This window comes from Natator depressus, chromosome 3 (assembly GCF_965152275.1).
Source record: "Natator depressus isolate rNatDep1 chromosome 3, rNatDep2.hap1, whole genome shotgun sequence".
NCBI lineage: Eukaryota > Metazoa > Chordata > Testudines > Cheloniidae > Natator > Natator depressus.
In genome coordinates, this window is record NC_134236.1 from 142034170 (window position 1) to 142053394 (window position 19225).

Genomic DNA, 19225 nt, shown 5'->3' on the forward strand with positions numbered 1-19225 from the left:
TGAATACAGTTTTTGCAGTTAGGTTCTCTTTTTCATATTTAATAAATTCCTAATTTTCTTCTGTGCAATGTGCGTTCCTGCCCCACTAAAACCAACAGGAGATTTACCACTGACATCAATTGGCACAGGATCAAGCTCAGATAGTGAAGCAACTTTGAAGGGACATGCAAGCCAAAAATTGGCTTGCATCACCAGAAAGTATTGTCTGTGTCTCTACTACATAGTACATTCACTCACAGCAAAAATATGAAGATTTTGAAAGGAGACTGAAGGCATGTCTACACTGCACACCACTGGCATCAACATACGTGTAACTACAAACTGCAGTGTCCACACTCGTTTGTTGCTACATATGGCCATGAAAGGCTCTGGTGGGGAGTAGACAGTTGGGAAAGGCTTTGGAAGTTCCCCACTGCGGGAACCTTTCCTTACCACAGGGAGCTGCTGGAGCCTTTCCATACTGTCTGAGTCTTTCCCTGCGGTGGAGGGCAGAGACACACTACATTGCTATGGAGTGGCACTGCTTGGGTGCATAGAGAGCTGTGGAGGATACATACCCTAAGGGTTCAGGGATGTCTTCAATCTTCTCGCCTAAGCAATGCTTCACTGTCTACACTACTATTTATACCTGTGTTATGGAGGCATGGAGTGTATGTATGCTACATGTCGCTGTAAGGAGATGCAGCACAGATGTACACCCTGAGAAAACACTTTAACATCCAAGAAAATATAGGATTTGCTATCTCAAATGTAGAGGTATAGCATGGAGAAAGTAGTTCTCTCAGGTAGATAATTCATGAGCCATGTAGGTAAAAAACACTATCTTTAGTTTAAGCAGCTCACAAAAGCCTGTAATACTGCATACTTTGAAGTATTATAGTAATTTACACTAAAAATATCTTGTCATACTGTAAAATAAATGTATATAGAAAGAACATCACTGCTAGCTAGCTCAGTTCTTTTCATAAAATATTTTCACAGCTCTGTTCCACAACTGTGAGCTATGAAATATGACTTTTATAAATGCTAAGAAAAGCCCATAGTAATTTACTCAGCTTTTTAACAGGACTGCTATATGCAAATTAACTAGTTAATTGCATGTGATTGGTTTAGCCAACTATAACACCAACACCATTCAACAAGTTATTCTTAAAAATCAAATCAAGGGCCAATTCCTGACCTCATGTGTGAATACTTTTACTGACTTCCAAAAAACTTTAGAAGAATTTCCTAAATGTAATTAACACCTCTTTTTTCTAAGACCCAAAACTCAAAGAGTGGTTTGATTTTTGGGGGGTGGGGGAGAGAATTTTAGTGTGGAGTCAAAATCTGACTTAAAATAGGAAGTCTAGTGCTTCCTCATAATACAAACACGCATTTTCCACAAGAGCACCTATGCATGGCACAGCCACTAGACATTTTCCCTTCATGGCACATACATGCCACCGTGTTTCTCAGAAAAAGTTATACCTACCAAAATCAATGTCCAGTAATGCTGCATTTGCACCTTCTACTAAGATTTTCTTTGGTGGTCCATGTAGAGCCTCATGTATGAAATAAACACCATCTCTCACCATTGGTTTAATCCTTTCTATGTAGCCCTAAGTAATACCAAATAATTTTTAAAGATTGGGTTTAATTAGTAAGTTATAAATCCAGAATGATTAGGTGTACAATATACTCTAGTTATACGTTGCACTATGATAAAGCCAGCCAGAAGCCTTATGAGTACTGCTCTGCCATATAAGTAACCAGGTTTGATTTTCAGTCCAAGTGCTACTGCCCATACTGACAACCCACTCATTCCTTTGGCATAGAGGAAATGAAGTGGGGTACACATTCAGAAATAATCCTTCACAGACAATTCTAGAAAGATACTGGGCTTCCCTGTGGTGCTGGTCATCCCCCAGTTCTATTTGATCAGAAAGATGTGAGGGGCACTGTGTGTTGGTAATGGAGGCCAAGGGCAGAGATAATGGATATGAGGATCTCTTCCCACAAGGACAAAAAGCAAGCAAAAAATGAAAATCTAATCCAAAAATTCTTAAACACAGCATTTTGAATATTTTACAAATACAAATCTGAAAGACCAAATTAATACTCAAACATGTAGCTAAAAAGAAACATTTTATTACATTCAGCAACTTATTTGCAAGTGTTTAAGACTTCCCACAAAAGTCAGTACTCTGAAATTCCATTAGTGACAATCTGGAGCCCATGGCCTAATGGCTCTTTATATTTATGCTAATGGAGAGAGGGGTTGTCTTACTATTACCTATCAGAAACTAAGCATTTTGTAACATGCAGATTAGTACTGAGCATACATCCTGTCCCCCCCTAAGTATAAATAGATGCTGTCCCATACTAATGACTTGGTTTACATGGAGCACACAGCTTTACTCTTTCAACATTTTAGTATACCACTGTAAAAAGCACAGTAAATATAAGTCACTTCCCCCCAGTCACTGTGATGTTTTTACGTTTCCACTCCACACAGTAAATTGTTGATCTATTGGCTCCCCCACTCCCACTGCCCCGAATATAGTGCATATGTAAGTATAAAAAAAGGATTACAGAACCTTCAGCATGTAACTGATTCTCCATCAATAGGGCTCATAGAATTCCACAGATAAAAAAAGTACATAATTTTACAGTTAACTGGAAGGGAAGAACTCCAAATGCTCCACTCTTCAACTCATCTGTGTGTCAAGAAACTGGGTCCAATGATAATCAATAAACTGCTAAAAGGATAACTTTTTCTCGTGGATGTTTGGTAATAAAATCTTTGCTCAAGTCTCTTTAGAATTCTAACAATTAAATGCAGTGTTCAGACTTATGTTCTCAGTTCTCTCCCTGTTCTTCATCATAACAAATTTGCTTTCAAACCCCCTAAATTTTAATGCTTACTTTTTTGGCTGATATATGTGAAGAAACTTGAGGTGACATTTGTGTTCTAAGCACCCAATACCTTTTTAATTTAAAATAATCTTCCTGAAGTAGAATGTGCCAATAGAGCACAAAGTAAGACTGACAGTCTTCTTAAAATAAGAACTAGAAATCTATTTAACGATTGATATATTATCAGACATATGTGGGTTATTTATCAAAATAGAAACTCACATAAATGTTTCATGATCTGCATTCTAGGGATTCACAATAAGAGCACATACAATTAAATAATTTGTTGTAACACAAATAGTTTTACCTTGAGTTTTTTCAATTCCCCTTCAAGGTCTATCTCTAAGGTTGGATATATAGCTTTGTACTGGTTAGCTAACACTTTGAACCTGAAAGGCAAAAACAATTCTTTAATAATTTTACTCAGCAACATTTTAAGATTTCATTTGCCACCTCTTGATATAAAGTTACTTTGTGATTACACTATTAAAAGAAAATTCAGATAGATGCATCCAGTTAAGACTTTCTGGAATATAAATTAGATATTTACTGGAACATGCCAAAAATATACCATTAATATAATTAGGGTACTGTTAGTCTAAAGTTATGCTCGAAAGGTTACATTTCAAATATAAACTAGAATTACCTCTCAGAAAATTCACCGAAATCGGAAACAAGATCACACATTCTGAGCCCACTTCGAGCTGCTTTCGAAGAATACACTGGACCAATCCCTTTTTTAGTAGTTCCCAAGCTTTCAAAAAAGTAAAAGTCATACATATTACTCTCAAAATGAAAGGACAAAGAGCTCATTTTAACTGAAGTGACAAAAGACACAGGACTACATTTAAAATATGTATGTGAAATCTTTCACTAAACACTAGAAAGGAACACCACCACATAGGAACAAGAAGAACAGGAACATTCCTCAGTATCAGAAGAGGACATGCATAGACTGAAGGTTCTGAGATATGAAATACCTTCAAGAATTAATTAGATTTGCAGAACTGCTAGCATCTGAAAAATTAAGCAGCTAGTCTAAAACAAGAAGGTATCTAAATTGTTTCTCCTGAAACAATGTACAACTGACACTAGCCTTCTTTTATCTGGAAGCAGAACTGCAAAATACAATTATTTGTCTCCACTGCTTTCAGAGAGGAAGAACAACCGAAAAACCTAGACCTGATCAGAAGAATGAGAAACAAGCTAATAAAATGGTAGTCTGCATGGCACTCGTGGCAGTTATATAATCACACAGATGGTATACTGTATTGAGAGACTGCAAAGCAACTTTATTCTCAATTTCCAATTAGAAAACAAAACAGGGCTTCAAAGAATCTAATCTTGTATTAAGTACATTGATATCTACTGATGAAAAACTATTATTCTAAAATGTATTATTCATTGGTTATATAAGACTTGAATTTTGGCAAAAACTGATGACTTCAGCAAGGATTCCTCATATACAATTTTGTCCTAATTTTTAATTCTAAAGTCCTGTCATGACATTTCACCAAATGAATGTTGTTTTTTTTTTTAAAAGGCACTTCTGAGAGGCATCATAAGAAAGCTCACCTAAAATGGGCTTAATACCTGTGTCTAAACCATCCTAATTGGACTAATATACAGCCACAATATACAGCCTTCTGAGGCATTATCCACTGTTAATTGGATAGGGACATTAATGTTTAGGCTTCTAAATTCACACCAGTATTACTTGTGTGCCCAGAAGTGCCTGAAAAACAAAACTGGTCAAGCCCCTGAAAGTTTGCAATGTAAAGTTAAGACAGGACAAAAACAAGTGAAATCAGTAAAAAGATTAAGGATGAGTTTGGAGTGAGAAATAGGGGAAAGGGAGCACAAAAGTTACATAGTACAATGTTAAGTTTGTAGGTAAACAAGATGTAACACGAGCCTTTTGCTTATCAATATTAATATTCTTATTCCAAATTAAATAAAGCTTAAAGTGAATTTTGAGGGAGAGCAGACTTGAGTGAAAGAAGGGAGGGTATGTTAAAAGGGGAGAGGTCAGAGTAGATGGAGAGGGAAAGAAACTGGAGGCTGGCAGACATGATCGGGCCAGGAAGATGAATGGTTTATACAAAGCCATTGCATTTTCTGATAGAAAACAGTTCTGGGACGTCTAGTGTTGGACCCGATACAGGAGAGGGAGATTTTTGGAGTTCTGTCCCCAGAAAGTACAGTGGAGAAGACAGCAGTTGTTAGATGTTGCTGGGACTTTATGTCCACTGTCTGTGGTAGGAAAAAGGGTAAACAGGCTATTGTTTTATTTATCTCACAAAAACTATGGGATTTGTTTTTTGGTGGGCACTCACTGGAGTTGAAATGGGAGGAGGAATGGTGGAGAGTGGAAGACGGGAAGAGTAGGGAGGCTACCCTTGAAGGATGTGCAGATCTTGTACTTTCTAGGAACATGGGTATCACACAAAGAGCAGAGCCACTGGGAATGCCTGTCTCTGATCAGAATAGCCACACAGCAGAAGAAATGGCCCCTTTTTAATCCAGCATTCCCATGGAAAAAACAATAAAAGAGAGACAACCCAAGAAAGGGAAGTTCTAGCACTTCTAGTTAAATATATAAAAGAATAAAAGGATTTCTTTTTTTTTTATTAAAGAGAAAAAGGAAAAAAAGGAAAAACTAAAAGGTAAGTAACTATAAACAATTTAAATGCTAAACAGGTAACAGACACATGCTGCAGACTTCATCTCAGGCCAATGGCAGTTGAGAAGGAACTTAGGGTGGTTCACCCATGCAGCCCCATATAGCCTCGTCACAGGGCACAAGGATGTATGTGGAGCATGCACAGTCCAGGCACCACTATCAAAAATCTCTGATCAAAAGATGCACGCATACCTAGGTGGAGCAGGTGAGTACACAGACAAATGGGAGAGCACAAAGAAACTGAGATAATACTGATCAATATGATAGGCAGGAATCTCAGTAAACCAGCTACCTTATAGTTAAGTTTTTTGTAGGTACCACAACAGATATGAGTTTTAAAGATGGATTTGAAAAAGGACAATTAAGTGACTTTGCAAATGCTTACACAAAGCTCCCCCCATTTGGCAGGGGCAGAACAGGAGAAAATGCAAAAGGTACTCATTTGAAATTTTAACAAGTGGGTAACAAAAGGTTGGCATTATCGGTAGCATGGAGGCAAAAGTCAACATCTTGACAGCATGAAAGAGACGATAGGTATATTGTTGGTCACTACCCATCCAGACTAGATTCAAACCAGCAATCTAGAAACAAAAGGTTACTTTCTGTTAGCGTTGAGACTAGATCCCTCAGGGATAGATAATACTGTCTTCAGCCTCAGGTCACAGAAAATCTGACCCCTAAATATATTGTATTTTATTACTCACTTAACTAAAATAGTGAGAATTTGACAAGCTTTGTTTCACCATCAGCTTTAACAAGCTTGAAGCATTACATGACTGGTGTGAGATTTCCACAACATATATCACCAGAGTGATACAAAATAGAGTTAAAGATCTTAACACTCAGATTTCTTGTTTGTAAATTAAAAAGGAAAATTAAACTAATATGTAGTTTGTACTGTTAATTTCTTTGAGTGCAGATTAACATGGGGAAAATCATTTATTGGTTAGGTAACATAAGCCATTCTATTGAAGTGGTCTATGTTTGCTATAGAGAGGTTCTCTCACAGCTAGGTGAGGATCAACAGTGTTTCTATGACAAATGTCATCTTGCAGTGATTTGTAAGTGGGCCATAAAAATTGTTCTTAGCTAAAAGTTAGTATGCAGATATCTGCTCATAAAAAAAAATTTTTTTTAGTTTGCTTTTTCATTCTTAAATGAATTGGAAATGAGAGCTAGCTAGCACTGGACAAAGAGAAGCATGGAGTTTTCAGCGTGATCGTGGGCAGAAGTAACTGAAATCTGTTACCATCGAATAGTGGCTTATGTGCAATGAGATTGTCTCAGTGCATTTCCCTGAGCACAAGTGTCCACTTCATGAGGTCAGTCATGAATGATCCCTTTTACTGGCAGCAACAGCAAAGAGTTAATTACTTATTCGTCCATATAGACAAATCTTCCATATCTGGGCTGAAATATACTGGCACCTTAGAAATTCACATAATAGGTTTATTTTCATTTGCAGATATATGTTATGTTGTTCATTCAGCCAGCTGCTTCCATCCCAGAGCTGACAAGTTACTGAAACTTACAAAAATACCTTGTGATTAGGTTGTAAGTTTTAAAATTCATAAAAAAGCTCAGATAGAACAGAGATAGCAGGTGGCATATAATGCACAGCATGAACATTCATGTTTCATGTGCACTTCTGAACAAAGCAAAATTAGTCAATGTTACTTCAGTTCTGCCAGTCTTCATAATTTCTCAGACCAGGAGACAACACTACTCAAAGATGGCTCTTTAGAAAAAGACCTAATTTAAGTTCTGGGAAGCGTCAGCTTTTTTGTCCCTTTCTGTACCAAAAATATTGTGGTATGACCCATACTTTAAGACTGTGATCCTATTATTTGTCATTGGTGGGACACCTATGTTAAGATATGTCTAAAAATGAACCCCGGAAAACTTCCTAAAGACAATAAAATAATGATAAAGTAGCATGGTTTGTCAAGCTTTGAAAACTGGATTTTTTATTTGTTTTAAACTTCATACTCCCATATGTTCACACACAAAAGAAAATTACATACTTCTTTCCTGCTTGCTCTTGTCTTTGTTGTTCTTGAATGCCATCTGCAGCCTGATGAAAGTCAAATACTAAGGAAATTAAAGAAAAAAAACTCTTAAAATGTAAATTTGGACAAGACTACATGTGCAACAATTTGAAACTGACATTAATGATATCCACATGATTTTTTCTCAATTTCTTTGAGTGCAGATTAACATGGTGAAAATAATCATATATTGGTTAGGTAATATAAGCCATTCTATTGAAGTGTTTTATGTTTGCGATGAGAGGTTCTCTCACAGCTAGCTGAGGATCAACAGTGCTTTTTTCCCCTACATGGAGAACAAAATGGTGAACTCCAAATAAGAAGCATGCTGTAAAGTTTGGAGCCTTCTTCCTTTTTGTAAGTTACATCTTCTATTTTGAATGGTCTTCAGTATAAAAAAGAAGCCTCTGAAGCATCTAACAAGTCTGAAATTGTCTTAGTGTTCTAATTGCCAAATACTGTACCACAGACCTGTGTATGCTTTAAAAAGACTTTCAGAGAGAGTAATTAGCATTTATTCCAATTTTATACTTGCCCAAAGAAGGAGGGAAAACACTATACAACCCAACAAAAGATATTTAGTAACAAGTCATATGGACAAAGAGCAAGTGAGACATTTTAACTAGGGCTGCCAATCGATTAAAAAAATTAATCACGATTAATCGCACGCTGTTAAACAATAATGGAATACCTTTTATTTTAAATATTTTTGGATTTTGCTACATTTTCAAATATATTCATTTCAATTACAACACAGAATACAAAGTGTACAGTGCTCACTTTATAATTATTTTTTATTACAAATATTTGCACTGTAAAACAAAAAACTATTTTTCAATTCACCTCATAAAAGTACTGTAGTGCAATTTCTTTATCATAAAAGTTGAACTCACAAATGTAGAATTATGTACAAAAGAAACTGCATTGAAAAATAGAACAATGTAAAACTTTAGAGCCTACAAGTCCACTCAGTCCTACTTCTTGGTCAGCCAATCACTCAAACAAAGTTGGTTACAATTTGCAGGAGATAGTGCTGCCTGCTTCTTGTTTACAATGTCACCTGAAAGTGAAAACAGGAGTTCGCATGGCACTGTTGTAGCTGGCGTTGCAAGATATTTACATGCCAGATGTGCTAAAGATTCATATGTCCCTTCATGATTCAACCATTCCAGAGGACATGCTTCCATGCTGATGATCGGTTCTGCTTGATAACGATCCAAAGCAGTGTGGACTGACGCATGTTCACTTTCCTCATGTGAGTCTGATGCCACCAGCAGAAGATTGATTTTCCTTTTTGGTGGTTCTGTAGTTTCCGCATCAGAGTGTTGCTCTTTTAAGACTTCTAAAAGCATGCTCCACACCTTCTCTCTATCAGATTTTGGACGGCACTTCAGATTCTTAAACCTTGGGTCGAGTGCTGTAGCTAGTTTTAGAAATCTCACATTGGTACCTTCTTTGCATTTTGTCAAATATGCCATGAAAGTGTTCTTAAAACCAACATGTGCTGGGTCATCATCCGAGATTGCTAGAACATGAAATATATGCAGAATGTGGATAAAACAGTGCAGGAGACATACAATTCTCCTCCCAAGGAGTACAGTCACAAATTTAATTGACACTTTTTTTAACGAGCATCATCAGCATGGAAGCATGTCCTCTGGAATGGTGGCCAAAGCATGGAAGGAGTATATGAATGTTTAGCATATCTGGCATGTAAATACCTTGCTCCGTCGGCTACAACAGTGCCATGAGAGTACCTATTCTCACTTTCACGTGACATTGTAAATAAGAAGTGGGCAGCATTATCTCCCGTAAATGTAAACAAATATGTTTGTCTTAGCGATTAGCTGAACAAGAAGTAGGACTGAGTGGACTTGTAGGCTCTAAAGTTTTACACATGTTTTGTTTTTGAGTGCAGTTATGTAACCAAAAAAATCTGCATTTGTAAATTACACTTTCATGATAAAGAGACTGCACTTCAGTACTTGTATGAGGTGAATTGAAAATTTCTTTTTTTGTTTATCGTTTTTACAGTGCATTTGTAATCAAAAATAATAATATAAAGTGAGCACTGTGCACTTTGAATTGTGTTGTAATTGAAATCCGTATTGAAAATGTAGAAAAACATCCAAAAATATTTAATGATTTACAAATGATATTCTATTATAAGTGCGATTAATTTTTTTTTAGTTAATTGCGTGAGTTAACTGCGATTGACAGCTCTAATTTTAAGCTTTTTGTAACTCATTGTGGGGAGAGCTTAAACCCCATAAACTATCTATCAGGAAGACATTTATCAACAGAAAAATGACTGGGAGAGGGGGAATTTTGGACTAGTAAAGCCATCCTAGTAAAGATGAAGAAGGTAGACGAGCTTTACACAGTTTATCGGCAAATGTTTGGGAACAATACATTACTCCTAAAACAAAGAGAGAGAGCTTACTCAAAACACTGCTCATGCTAAGCCTTTCACATTTGCTTTGTATCTTGTCAAACAAAACAAACAAAACAGTGGGGAAAAACTCATGCCAAATATAATTAAGGTACGGCACTGCAGGGGACTACCGGTCACCTGATGTCACTGTGTACGTATATTTTTCTTAAAAACAATACATTCCTGAAGGTCCAATAATGATTGCATTGGACCTGAAATCTTCTACTCAATGCACACACAGGAAGGATAACAAAAAAAACGGACTCAGCTTTAATGAGTACTCTAGTCTTTCTGCAATAAAAATTGCTTTTTTGGTATTCCTACCTCTTCCCCATAGTTTAAAAATGATCAAATTCCTTAGATTACCCCAAACAGTTAGAACCATTTTTTTAAAGAAAATTATTTAGATTGATTAAAATGCTTATACCACATTAAGGCATTATAATATTTTAAATTACAATACACAGAACATGGGTGGAGGGAAACAAGAGCCGGAAGGCTGGTCAATGGGTGAAAAGATACCTATTAAAGAGCAATCTAACACCTCATGTTGACATTTTAACTATCCATACTGTGAAAATCCCTTTCCTGCAAGCTGGGCATAAGCTTTTACCTGAAGTCAACTAAAACTCATAGAAAAGTACACCTAGCTTTGTGTTTTGTTTTTTAATAAAACACTAACTCAACATGGCCTTGTGTCTCCAGGACAGCCATGGAGTATGACTAGTCTCATATCCAGTTACAGGCTAGAAGGACAATTCAGAGGCCACGTATCAATGTTCATGAGGCAAGCCTACTATGCAAGCAAACCTCGAGGCTGTTTCCATTCAGAAAAGTTCAAAACATCCACACTAAGCAGACCAATTACTGATAATGGTAGTCAGCAACTGGTCCTTCTGAACTAGGATCTTGTCTACACAGGGGAAGTTAACTGGCATAGCTGTTCCAGAATAACTCCCCGTATAGATGTTATTCTGGAATAAAAGTGATTTTATTCATTCCAGAACGATTATTCTGCTTTGTGAGCAGTATAATTATACTGGACTAAAGTTGCTTTTTATCTAGACCAGTGATTCCCAAACTTGTTCCGCCGCTTGTGCAGGGAAAGCCCCTGCCAGGCCGGGCCAGTTTGTTTACCTGCCGCGTCCGCAGGTTCGTCCGATCACAGCTCCCAGTGGCCGCGGTTCGCTGCTCCAGGCCAATGGGAGCCGCTGGAAGCGGCGCAGGCTGAGGGATGTACTGGCCGCTGCTTCCAGCGGCTCCCATTGGCCTGGAGCAGCGAACCGCGGCCACTGGGAGCCGCGATCGGCCGAACCTGCGGACGCGGCAGGTAAACAAACCGGCCAGGCCCAGCAGGGGCTTTCCCTGCACAAGCGGCGGAACAAGTTTGGGAACCACTGATCTAGACTACTGTCTACACAGGAAGCTATTCCAGAGTTGCTGTTGTGGAATAACTTATTCCGCAGTAGCTATGACAGTCAAGTTCCCTGTGTATACAGTGCCTAGATCTCAATCACATTTTTTTACATTATCAAAACTTTTCAGTTCTTCTCCAGAGACACCCATTGTTGCTGAGTATCAACACTTGGTCAAATTCCCAGTGTAGACAGACCTATAGAGGTCTCTACATACATTCATTAAACACTATTGTATAGATTTAGCCTCTAGACAGGTGAAGATCATCCACATGCTGTAGAAGAAACAAATGATCAGAGAAGTCAGTAATTAAAAGGCCTCCAGCATAAAAAGCATTTTTGGATGATTGGGAGGGCCTCTCACTTTAAATCTGATTTTATTACAGGGACACTCTAAATCTGATTTTACTACAAGGTCTGTGTTCAGAGGGCTATAACTTGAAGTCACTGTTTAATTGGTGTTCTCCAAAAGCCCATGTGATCCCCGAGAGAAGCAAAAATATAAGGCAAGGCTTCCTATGAAGAGGAGAGCACAAATTCTATATTGAAATGGGCAATGAAGCCTTCAAACATTCAAGTAACTTTTGAACTGCTTTCTGAGAAAACATGATATGCATTTGGAATCAGCTTAAATGAGTCAAACTAAAATGTTTGAGTCTAGAGTGGTTCCACATTTTTACAAATAAAAAAAGGTAAATATTAAAGAAGCTGTAGTGCCTAATATAATAGAGCCCTGATCCCTAACTGGAACCTTTGGCCACTGCAATAATGATAAATTTATAGATAAAATAAAATTGTCAGCTATTCAGTTTCTTTGAAAAGTCTGAGGAAATTCTTATGGAAATCAATAAAAATAGATACAGTATGGCATCTTACCAATATGAGCTCTGTCAGAAATTATTAATCGTTTTTCCCAGCCTTCTAGTCCTTAAAAACAAATGAAAAAAAGTTTAAATTATGTTTTGTATATCACTTTTATTTTCATGATGGAATAAGCAAAACTTCTAAAGACTAATTATAGATTTGAAAATGGAAGCCATTTAAAAGAAGCACCAAACTGAGTCACCAGAAAAAGCAAACAATTTCCAATTGTTAAGGTCTGACTTGAACCTACAAAGCCAGGAAATGCAGGCTGCTTATCACAAGTTGAAACTTCTAGGCATTCTACATACACTAGGGAAATTTTTCAAGTTTCTCACTGTTGCTAAAACAAGCTCAGCTGTTCTGTTACCAATGTTAGAATTTTTTTCCTTCTGGGTTTCTTTCAAGACCATTTTCTTTAAAAATGGCTACAGAAGTTGGATAAATACATTTTCTGTCAGGTTACTATCTGGCATTCCTATCATTTGCCTTAAATCCATTATTTGACACTTAATAAATGCATCTTTCTAGGAGGCTCTAAGGAGACTCCTGATGGGAGTTGCAGGGACTAACAGAGCTCTGTGAGTCCTTGCAGGATTGCTGCCAGAAGTGAGCAAGAAGAGCTCTGGTAGGACATGCCATATGGTTTCTCGTGGCCTCTATGCTAGGCGTAGCACTGCTAGCTAGATCCCTGTGAGAAAGCACTTATGCCCCCTTTTAAAATAATACCTTAAAAAGGTTGTTCTCACCTTTTCCTTTTTTTACATTTTTCTCTGCTTCTTCAAACAGTCCTGGCAAGTGAATTACCACACCATTTCCTGAAGGAAATCAGGAATACAGAGTTTAATGTATGACACCAGAAATGAAAAACTAGTTTCTTCCAAATCCATGATTCATTTTTCTGCATAAAGAATATTTTAAGACATACATTTCAAAAACTGTTCCATTATACTACCTTCATCCTTAGGAATTTAAGGTATAAGAAACTCCCTGACCTACAGCTAAAGTACATAGGTCCCTAGCTGCATGCACTAAACTCCTCTAAATTGGAAATTTAACACTCTTATTTCAGGATGAAAAATAACTGCATTCCTGTCTGTCGCACAGCGGTATTTCTCCTTCATCACCTCCAAAAATTAATTCATTTCATAGACTTACTTTTCCTAGGAAATACAAGCTATTTTTAAAATATTCTTATGGTTTTTACAAGCCTTTTTTATTTATTTCTATTTTCACTACAGATATTGATAATCTAATATGTTACTCTCACCCTGTGATGCAAAAACAAAGCCAATGTTGTCATTGTGCTAGCAAAAAGAGAAACTGTATCAATCAGTGAGTTGAGGTTGCTCATAGTCATTCTTTCCTATTAGCAATTTGGATCACTGCACTTACCTGTTCCCTAAAAAGGCAAATAGTACATAACTGCAACAGTCACTAAGGAGTGCTGAAGTATATTGTTATGGAACGGCTTTCCCCGGCACAAAAAGTGAACAATCTTAGGGTCATGCTAAGCTCAGTAGATGTGAAGTTGTTCTTAAACACAGAATGCCTTCAGCACAGTAATACTCTCCTGAAAGATCAAGGGACTAGTCACCACACACACACAAGTCACTAGTGGCCCTGGGGCAGAAGGACATCTGAAAGGAGTAATACGGTAGCAGCTGCCTCTTTTGGGACCTGGTGGCCCTGCACTCACGGCCCCTCAATCCATGAAGAGAGGGAAAAAAAGTATCACTACTTATAACCATTGAGGGGATTTTTTGGTGGTCACTCACTGAGGTTGAAGTGGGAGAAAGAAATGGTGGGAAGGGATTCTGGAAATGAGTAAAGAGATAGAGAAACCGGGAGGGTGGTAAAGAAAGGAGAGAGAAGAGCAGAGAAAGGTTACAGTGGTAGGAAAAAGAAAAGGAGGACTTGTGGCACCTTAGAGACTAACAAATTTATTTGAGCATAAAGCAACAGCAATAAAGCAAATGAGAAAAAAAGTGACCAGAGTCCAAATTTCAAAACTGAGTGAGGACAATGCAGTGAGGCTGCAAAGACTCTCTGGACCCAGGGCCCAAGTCCTTCTGAGCAAGGGGAGAAAAGGGTTGAGCAGGAGTAGGAAGTTCCTGACTTACTGTGCTCTGAGCTGTAGTGGATGTCGATGGCTTCAAGAATAGAACTCCAAGAGTCTGGACTTGTATTGGTGTTAAAATTGCAGTTTTGGAAAATGCCATACTTACCAATGAATGCAATGACTTTTGGATTGATGATCCCACTGGGTAAGAGATGAAAATCATATTCCACGGAATCTACAACAACAGTATGCCCAGCATTGTTGCCTCCCTGCAAAATCAGACATTGATTTATTGCTTTCAGTATAATTGAAGATCAACAAGTATGGAGAACTGGAGTTTGGGCTACCTTGGTTCCCCTCCCAAATTTGCAGCTCCCATGTGTCTATTAAAATAGGAGGGAGTCCAAGTGAATCATCGTGATTAACTTGACAATTTCAATGGCTGTTCTTTTTCTATACCTGCTTTTGACACTTACACGATTACACTTTTTTTAAAAAACATATGTTCCTCCCCCAACCCCTCCAATTATCCAAAAAGCTTTTGGATCAGATTTATAAAGGTATAGTCTAAAGGGTAGGTCACCATTTCCATGGTAGAAGCATAAATATTCTAGAATTAGTGATAATACACAACTGTTCTTTGCAATTTTGAAGTCACATATGAATAGCTCTGTTGAATCCAAAATTTCTACTATAAATGCATATAATTTTCACTCCATGCATCTGAAGAAGTGGGGTTTTTACCCACGAAAGCTTATGCTCAAATAAATCTGTTAGTCTTTAAAGTGCCACCGGACTCCTTGTTGTTTTTGTGAATACAGACTAACACGGCTACCCCGATACTATAAACACATATGCACATTGCTGTGGACACTTAGTTAAGTCTTTGAAACTGCAACATGAATGGAGATGAGGCTACAAAATCATCATTGGCACAGTTATACTTCAAGGTTTTCTTAAAATCCTCAAGGTGGACCAGACCAGCAATCTAACATGTGAGTGCTCACAATTTGTATTCTAAGCTCTGTCCCGTACATATTTTTCTGACCAATGCTCAGTATGCATAAACTAGCCTAGCCTATTTCCTCAGCCAGAAGGGACATCCTGCCTTTCAAGGTGAAGAGAGCCGAGCTGTTAAGGGGTAGGGATCCATGACAAACCAAAACATGATCTTCCTGAGGAACAGAAAGCCTGTTTACATAGAATGTATTGGTATGTGATAATCTTGGCTCTTTCTACTGCAGTATTAAAAGGATTTACTAATTGGGAAATATGGCTAGAAAACCAAAAGGGAAGTCTGAGTCTTAAAGCGGTTTTGGGTACATTCAGCATCACAAATTATGCTGAATGGCAGCATTTTACCCTTTAATCCCAAAGAGATGTGTGTCATGCATCTTATTTCTTTCATTCATACAGAAAACTGAAACGAGTTAGCTACATTACGGAGTATTCTCCAATAGTATTCAGGCCACGAAGTTAGTCATTTGAAACTTTAAAAATTCCAAACAAATAAATCTTTGTGTTTCCAATGAATACTGCAAGCTTATCTACCTTAATGTGTGATGCAACAAATCCCAAAGAATTCGCTTAAAAGCTATTCATTGGAAATCCTTGATAACATGGGACTAGGATAAATCCTAATCAGCCGAATTTTCTAGGTTGAATGTACACTTATATTTTGTGCCAGATATGGGGAATAAAGAGTCAATGCAGATTTACCTTTAAATCAGCAAGATTTTGGCCAAAATCTTCAGCAATTTTTTTTTATTTAGTTTGCATCTGTACTTGACCCTAAATACGCTGGAATAACTTACACAGCTATAAATGGGCAGAACACATTTAAGAGCAAAGACACTCTAGTAAGAGTGTGTTTATTAAGAAGTTATCATCAACTCATTTATTCTATTTTTAAATTTCACATAACAATATCTGAATAATTGTTTTAACTGACCCAAGAATTATATTTTATAAAAAAGATATTTTTATAAAATGCTAGGCCCGCTGTCTTTCTAGGTTGACATTTACATCTTTCGCTACCATTTTGGCAGATATGCAATATAGTGTATTAAATAACTCAAAAACAGGGGAAAAAAAAAAAAAAAAAAAGAAGAAGGGCATTTTAAAAGATAGATAAATCCTGCATCAGTTTTTCTGGTCTTCAGAAGCTTCCCCCCACCCTAGCTTTTTGCATTACAAATTCAGGTCTTGTCTACTGTTTTTCTGGGAACATACTTTGGCTTATTGAGGAGCTAGTCAGATTAAGCAGTTCCTTTAAAAAACACAACATTTTTGGTATTGCATTACCACTACAATGCAGGTGAAACCTGACAAATTTAAATAAATTACTTTTGTTTATTGTATTCTCAATTAAATGTAAATACACCTAACTGCCCTACAAACAACAAAAAGAAATTTTTTTTACTAACTTGGAAATTTTAACTATCAACTTTTCAACCATTCAAAAATGGAGCACATTTTACATGGATATCTTTGAGACAACTTTGAACACTGTGATTGCATTTTTTTCCAAAGTAAAGCTGTAGAATAGAAACACTTCAAATTGTTCTAATCTAACAGAAATCTAGTGGATGCTACATATTGCAGTTTTGTAAAGCAACTAAAAAATTTAATAGGTGAGACCCAGAATATTTTGCACTTCTACCTGTTTCTGTGTAGTAAAATTTAATATTGTAACAGTTACCCTCTTTTATAATATGATCTGGAAGCATTTTATAGTACTTCTCATCTATAAAGAAGAATTAACACTGCTGCTTCTTAAAAGATAAGCAAAACCATACACACCGATCCCAAATTATTTATTTGGATTTTACAAGACCTCAGCAGAAACCTGAAAGAGTAAAATTTATGTTGGTAATACTTCTGAGTTTAGAGCCCCAAACACCCTTTTTTCAAAAGCAAAATTATTTCAAGCTGCCTTATGCTTCATGACAAAAGGAAAAAGGCCAAACCAACAAATTTTACTTTACCAAGACTATTAATGATAAAACTTACTTTTTCTCGTTACACTTCTTTAACTGGAATACGGAACTTGATTAAAGGACAGTTTTACCTGTGGTTTTGCTTTTTTTTTTTTACATACTTGAATTAAATTCCCTCCTGCTTATCTTTTTGCGCAAACCTCTCCCAATTCAGTTACTGACTCTCTATTAAATTTACCTTGCTCTAAGTGCTTATTTTAATTGATTAAAAAAACTGGAATAAAAAAAACTAGGAAAAGCTGGGTGGACCTGGTAACTATCTTCAAATGTGTAAAGGGTGGTTATAAAAAGGATGGTGATCAACTGTTCTCCATGTTCACTGAAGGTAGGACAAGAAGTAAGGGCTTAATCTGCAGCAAGGGAGGCTTAGGTTAGATATAAGGAAAAACTTTCTAGCTATAAGTGTAGTTAAGTACTGGAATAGATTTCCAAAGGAAGTTGTGGAATACCCACAATTGGAGGTTTTTAAGAACAGGTTACACAAACACCTAGGAGGGATGGTGCACAGGGGGCTGAACTAAGTGACCTTGAGGTCCCTTCCAGCCCTATATTTCTGTGATTATTTTTGTGGTTGTGGATTGCTGCCCCAAAAACTTTAGTCCCTGTTAGCCAAGTAGTAAGAGTCCAGAAACTACTTCTAAACCTGTGGAGTTTTCTGCTTGATAACATTATGCCAATTTGGAGTGGGCCAACTGTTTGTTTTTTTAATAAGACTTTGATGGCAGCCTATTAACATCTCAAAAGCTGATAGTCATTGATCATAAGTTTAATCATCACCGAAAAAAGGTGCATGGGCATTTTTGATATTCTGTTCCACTGCTGTCCTTCCAGCATTCCTCCTTCCCCTTCCCCGCAAATGCTGATGACAGAAGTAACCATTGTGATAATCTAGTCTGACCTGTTGTATAACACAGGCCACAGAAATTCTCCAAAAATAATTCCTACCTAGAGCATATCTTTTAGAAAAACATCCAGTCAAGATTAAAAAAAAAAAAAAAAAAAATTTAATAAAATCTTGACGCCACCACAACTCTTGGTAAACCGTTTCAAGTCACCTCTTAACTTTCTCTTTGTTAAGCTAAAAAGAATTGAGCGCCTTGAATCTGTCACTATATACAGGCATATTTCTAATCCTTTAAATCATTCTTGTGGCTCTTCTCTGAACGCTCTCCAATTTATTCACAAATCATGAAGAATGTTGACACCAGAACTGGACACCATATTCTAACAGCGGTCACACCAATGCCAAATATAGAGGCAAAATAATCTCTCTACTCCTACCCAAGATTCCTCTGTTTATGCATCCAAGGATCACAGCTCCCAGTGCAATGCTGATTATTCTCTATCAACCCCAAATCTTTTTCAAAGTCACAGCTTCCCAGCAGAGAGTCCCCCATCCTATAAGTATGGCCTACATTCCTTGTTCCCAAATGTATACATTTAGTCATATTAAAAACACATTTCTTGCTTGCTCTCAATTTACCATGTAATCCAGATTGCTCTGTATTGGTAGCCTGTCCTCTTCATTGTTTAGCACTTCCCCAATTTTTGGGTCATTGGCAAACTTTATCAGTGGTGATTTTGTTTTCTTCCAGGTCATTGATAAAAATGTTATATAGTGTAGGGCCAAGAACTGATCCCTGTGGAACCCCACCTGAACACACCCATTCTACTATGATTTCCCCATTTACAGTTACATTGAGACCTATTAGCCAGCTTTTAATTCATTTAATGTGTGCCATGTTAATTCTGCATCTTTCTAGGTTTTTAAATCAAAATGTCATGTGGTACCAAGCCTCATGCCTTACAGAAATCTTAGTGTATT

At 37.1% G+C, this 19225-nt stretch overlaps 1 protein-coding gene across 1 annotated transcript in view; it reads right to left on the reverse strand.

Moving 5' to 3' along the window:
• Nucleotides 1-19225, reverse strand: part of ADSS2 (adenylosuccinate synthase 2) — a 40727-nt gene that overhangs the window by 13272 nt on the left and 8230 nt on the right. Inside the window, exons 2-8 of the mRNA XM_074948938.1 lie at nt 14568-14670; nt 13089-13157; nt 12355-12405; nt 7606-7672; nt 3545-3652; nt 3206-3287; nt 1475-1601 (exon numbers count right to left, since the gene is read on the reverse strand). Coding sequence (XP_074805039.1) covers nt 1475-1601; nt 3206-3287; nt 3545-3652; nt 7606-7672; nt 12355-12405; nt 13089-13157; nt 14568-14670 — 607 coding nt within the window. The remainder of the gene's footprint in view (nt 1-1474; nt 1602-3205; nt 3288-3544; nt 3653-7605; nt 7673-12354; nt 12406-13088; nt 13158-14567; nt 14671-19225) is intronic.